Consider the following 6,014-nt stretch of genomic DNA (forward strand, 5'->3'; position numbering starts at 1 on the left):
TGCAAGCAAAGATGAATGTAAAAAAAAAGACAAATGTATTACTGAATGTATTATTTGAAAGCTGCAATAATGGAATGAAAAAGCAAAAATGTAACAATAATGATTTTTAATATTCAATTAGTCTATTTCACAGAAAAATTTATTATTATTGGCCGGAAGGAAGGGTTGATTCGTTGCCTTATATTGCCATCTAGTGGACAAAAAAGCTGAAGTCAATTTCTCCCAGAAGATTTTTTTTTTCCAGTTATTGGTTCTTTTGCAGGATTTCCTTTTTTTGGATTTTCTCTATTAATGGGCTTTATTCCAATACATGATTAAAAAAAATATTATACTTAAAATATTATATATTTTTAATTTAAAGTAGACCACCGTTTAATTGGTTTAGGAAGTAGTTTGTCATCGGCCTGTGGTCGCGGGATGGGGGTGTTTCATTTATAATATTATTATTAGTGTTTTTGTTGTTGTTATTACAGTAATAATTGCTCATATACCAAATACAAAGTATTTAATCAATTTCCACATGTAGTGTGTGTGTGTGTATGTGTGTGTGTGTGTGTGTGTGTGTGTGTGTGTGTGTGTGTGTGTGTGTGTGTGTGTGTGTGTGTGTGTGTGTGTGTGTGTGTGTGTGTGTGAGAGAGAGAGAGAGAGAGAGAGAGAGAGAGAGAGAGAGAGAGAGAGAGAGAGAGAGAGAGAGAGAGAGAGAGAGAGAGAGATTATGACTGGTGTTATTTATTGTAAGTGTTTGTTGCCTTTTTGGACTTGTTGCCTTCCACCTTCACTGTCTCTTCCTCTGTCTCCTCCTCTAATGGGTCTACCCTTTTCGCCACCTTCTCTGGGCCAGCATCCTCTAACCTGGCCTTTTTAGGGGACTTTCCTCTCAGGCCGAAAGAGAGGATGCTTAATTGCTTTTTACCTATTTTTGGAAAGTGACAATAACACAAAACTTTGACTCAACATGGGCTGTTCATGGAGGTATTTTTAGTGTAATAGAATAATTTGCCAAACTTCAATCTTACAAATAAATGCAGCTTCTACTGTCATATTAAAATAATTTACTCACCAGCATAAGCAAGATGAGCTTCGAGGAGCAAAAGCACAAAAGATCGCATCTTTGCTGTCTCCTGAGGAACAGTTTTCGTCAGTAAGTATTTTTCAAGAAAAATGACTTGGAATATTCGTTCTAGACGTCTCAGTTGTCGACTGTAAACCATAGACTATAAAAAAAAAAATAGCTGTAAGTGTAAACTGGTGAAATGTGTCTGAGGACTCGGATTCTCTGAGTGAACGGCTAATGAAATTCCAGCCAATAGATATTCCATATACCTTCAACGTCGCAAGTTACTACGAGGTACTTCCTTAACTGGGTTGATCATGGAAGTGAAAGCAAAATATTAATTAAATGAATATGTTTTCCTCCACAAATTACATGCAGCATAGCATAGGTAAAGTGGAGATGCTAAATTGTCCGTATAAGAATGAAAGAGAGAATGTGTCTGTGTCACACTGCAGCCCTGATGGACTGGCCATCTGTAGCTATTATTGTGAACTCCAAAGATAAAAAACAACCCCGCACTTATATATTTTTTTATTTTGATGGCTAAATTTTACATTCATAAATGCACATTTTCAGGGGAAAAATACATGTTTTATTGCATATAAAAATGCAGTAAAGCATTATATTGAGTCAATTTTGCCCTCGAAGAAACAAAAAGCTATTACAATTTTACAAGCATGTACACTCTTTAAAGTATTCCTATAATACTGTTTATACTCGCCACTGACTTTAGACTAGGTTTTTCCTGGTCTGTGGCGGAATTGTTTTCTGAAACTGCAAAATAGCACCAGGGAACGTTTGCGCCGGAACACGCCTCCTCTTTTCGCTGAACCGCTCCCGGGAGCGCAAGTTCATTCCCTAATTTACAGACGTGCGTCTGTGGAGGGAAAAGTCCGCTGTGCACGGGTGCAAAATAGGAATGATACATGCGTCGGTGTACAAAGTCAATTGCGCTGGGTACGAGATAGGGCCTGATTGATTGCCTGAGTAAAATGAGCCCACCCCCTTGTCTCTTATGACACTGTGCTGCAAAATCATGTTCAATACAAAATCCCTATGCAATTTACCATAGTAGGATAAACATGCACAATCCAGGTTTTTTGGGCATTCCCTTCACCATAGTATGTCTATGGGGTACTTTCAGGCACCTATATTATTGAATATAATAATATAAATAATAAAAACAAATGATACCTTTCCCTTCTTTTGGCGAGCATCTGTTCTTTTTTAACAGGATCAGCATTGATCCTTGCCCAGAAGTGATATAATTATAAATCTATAAAAAGGTCAAAATTCTGTCAAAATTATATTTTAAATTTTATAATAATATACTCTGCACATATTCTATTATTAAAATGTTGTATTTATTTATTCCAGATATGTACAAATATGACCAATATACATTGCTGTCATTCGATACAACCAGTAAGTCATTCGTTATAACCAAAATTTCGGTTTAACCGAATGACTCTTTTGGTTATAACGAATGACAAAATCTTCATTCAATGCTAACAGGCTGATATCTAGCTGCCTAGCTTGTTAGTAAGCTAGCTAGCATTACCAACATTATCCATGTTTTATAGCGGTTGTACCGAATGACCTTATATTTGGGGACGTGTATGAGCAAGTGAAAACATGAATTTTTCTAATAGTTAAGAGAGAGTTAATTACTTTGCTTCACAACCATGCTGTCCTTTGCAGGTGTCTGAATGATGTCACATCCTGTCACATAATATTGACCACATGACTTGATCCAAAATGGAGCCCTTTATATTGGTTACTCCGAATGACATCAGTGAAAATCATTTTTCCGGACATTCTTTCTCATAACAAAGCAACGACTTCTACACATAATTTTAATACCATTTTGCACTATGTTGATATATAATGTTATAAAATCATGCCAGAATAAAAAAAAATATAAAGTTATAAAATTTTAAGATATTTTAATCACAAATGAAATTGCTGTATTGGCCTTCGGACGGTTAAACCGAATGACCTTTTGACACTTCAAAATCTTTAAAATACCTTTATATGTAGTAAAATATAATTAAAACCTTTTGGATTCAGTAAAAGAGATCAAGTTGTACTACCTTACATACTTTGTTATATATATTAAATATTAGTTTTTTTTATTATTATTAAGGCCTTTGGACAAAAAAATGACCCGTCACGTCATTGACCCAAAAACGCTTTAAAACCATATGAAGAGTTCAGATGCAAAAGCCTCTAAGTGCCATCTTAAATTTTCTTCTAGAATGATTATTTTTATCAAGCTTGTATATTTAAATTCAGTAATTTCACTTAAATGGCAATGAAAATGACCTATTAATTGTCATTTAAGTGAAATTACTGAACTTAAATCTACGAGCTTGATAAAAATAATCATTCTAGAAGAAAATTCCAGATGGCACTAAGAGGCTTTTGCATCTGAACTTTTCATATATTTCCTATGGTACATTGCCTGTATTGGCTGTAAATGCTGTTTTCCATCTATTATGTCAGTGGTTACATGCTTGCTAAATAAAACTTAATAACTTTTGATGCTTTTGTACTTAAAAACCTTAAAGGCCTTGATAGCTTGAACCCCGATAAATGCTGCTTGCAGCTTTAATTATTATTATTATTATTTTTAATTGATGTAGTTTACAATATTCCTGACATAAATGTTCTTAATATGAAAGTATGTACTTTTTTGGACTTGCAACATTAGTTGGAAAAGTAAATTAATTATTTAATTATGTTATATAAAACTTTCAGTAACAATATTTCAACAATTCAATTGCTCTACAATTCAATCCACTACAATCCACAGGTACCCCCAAAACTCCAACAAACTCTTATTCTAAACATATCAGAACATTATTTAAAAACAAACACAAACAACAAAGACGCATAAATAGGTCTTAAATTCATAACATTTATTATCTGCAAATATTTTAAACTGTTGATTCACAGGTCACAACAGTTTCAAATTAAGAATGTCTGTATGTAGGCTACAGTATGTCTGCTCTTTGAAAGTAAATCACATAGGCTAGCCTCATAAGCACAGGATTCAGAAAAAAAAAAAAAAATTGTGTTGTTTTAGGCCGGGGTACAGTAGGCTATCTCTATGTATTGCCTTTAATGTCCATGTAGTCTTTACACATCAGGTTGGAAACTGCTAGTCAGGTCATCACGTGGATCACCCGTTCAGAAGTGCAAGACGTTCGATCGGTCGCTCGGATGTTTAATTTTGGCACGGGGCGTGCGCCATACTAATAAGAATTGAGAAGCACCCATAGTATTTTTGACTTTCTTCTGCTGCGGTCTTAAAGGACAAGTTCGGTATTTTACACTTAAAGCCCTGTTTACAGATCGTATCTGATGAAATAGAACGGTTAAGATTAAAATTTGGACACATGCTGCTGTCCCGAGAATTTTAGGTTTATTTCGCTTCCCTCCCCCACCCCCACCATGGTTGTCTATATGCACTGGAAGATTCCGTCCTAAAAACACATTAAACTTTCGTTTACAAAGACGTGAAACTCACCGAGTGGTCAGGGGGTGTTCACTGATATGTTCCATCAAAAATCGCTGAAAAAGATGCATTCCAACAGGTTTTATCGTAGTTTTTGTCCAACTCCATTGACTTGCTGTGAGACCGCAGCACCTTTACGGTATTACTCCGCCGCTTCTTCTTCTGCTTCTTCTGTGTATTCAATCAGAGCCCGTCTACGGAGAGCCTGTCCACTCCCTATTAAGCCCTATTGTACCGAATTTTGGTTGTAGTACCACCAGAGTTCCACTGGGGGCGCTTGCCATGAGTGCAAAATGAATGGGAGTCAATGGGGCTAGACGGCTAAATTTGTCTCTTTCACCCGATTGCCGTTGAGAAATCTCAGATGTGATTGTAGATTTTGCAAGTTCAACATGGGTTTTAGGTCGAAAGTTGAATGAACGAGTACTTATGTCGTTTTGATTTCTTACAGGTTGAGTTGTTGTTGCCCATAACACGCTAGCATTCTGCTAATGACGTCAGCATTCTGACGTCACTGACATTTTGAAAGACTTTTTTAAAGCAAATAAGTGACTCTAAAAAATCTAACACCCAGCAATGTGTAATTTCTTTGCATCTCCTTTCGAATACAACATTCAAATTACTAGACAAAAAATTATATCCTGAGAAAAGTGGATTTTGAGGGGTATACCGCCATTGACCTCCATTCATTCTGCACTCGTCCTGTGAGCGCCCTCATATGGAATCAGAGTGGAACTGCAACCAGTTCAAAAGCCGGAAGTGTAGTGAGAGTGAAACTTCTCGCCATATTAGACATTCTCTGATTCAATGAAATGCCCGTGGTTTGCTTGCAATTGGCAAAGGTGCATTATCGCCACCAACTGGGCAGGAGTGTCTATTATTCAAGCTCTCAACGGAAGAATCACGGGTGTGACGCGTTTGGCAAAATAGGTCCACAAAAGCGAAATAAACCTAAAATTCTCGGGACAGGAGCATGTGTCCAAATTTTAATCTTAACCGTTCTATTTCATCAGATACGATCTGTAAACAGGGCTTTAAGTGTAAAATACAGAACTTGTCCTTAGATGTCTCGTCCAATCAGCAGTCAGTATTCCATTCGCCACATATACCTACCTTTTCCGTTTTGTCCGACCTGTTGTTGTGTTTTCCGATTTGTTATTTTGTTTTCAGATTTGTCATTGTGTTTTCTGATTTGTTATTTTGTTTTCGGAATTGTTATTGTGTTTTCTAACTTGTTAATTTATTTTTAGTCTTTCCATTGCATTTATAAATTTGTTTTCAGAATTGTGGTTTGTATTGCACTTCTTGGCCACTGTAAGTACCACTCAAAAGGTTAAACATTTCATTTGTAACCATGAATACAAAAATTAAACTGAGGGCGCCAGGCCTGGCCAAAGATTCAGCAAATAAGTGTAAATATTTAGGAAAAAACGTAAAAAA

General features: G+C 36.0%; 2 protein-coding genes across 2 annotated transcripts in view; one reads left to right on the top strand and one right to left on the bottom strand.

The window, feature by feature from the left end:
* The window catches only part of LOC309511162 (H-2 class I histocompatibility antigen, Q10 alpha chain-like), an 80,438-nt gene extending 79,212 nt beyond the window's left edge, over positions 1–1,226 (bottom strand). The window contains 1 exon segment of the mRNA XM_082186266.1: positions 1,061–1,226. Within this exon segment, the coding sequence (XP_082042392.1) occupies positions 1,061–1,211 (151 nt within the window). The 5' untranslated portion in view covers positions 1,212–1,226.
* The window catches only part of tapbp.1 (TAP binding protein (tapasin), tandem duplicate 1), an 86,003-nt gene that overhangs the window by 46,083 nt on the left and 33,906 nt on the right, over positions 1–6,014 (top strand). The gene's annotated exons all lie outside the window — the stretch shown is intronic.

Source organism: Leuciscus leuciscus, assembly GCF_965113295.1.
Source record: "Leuciscus leuciscus genome assembly, chromosome: 12".
In the NCBI taxonomy this organism is placed as follows: Eukaryota; Metazoa; Chordata; class Actinopteri; order Cypriniformes; family Leuciscidae; genus Leuciscus; species Leuciscus leuciscus.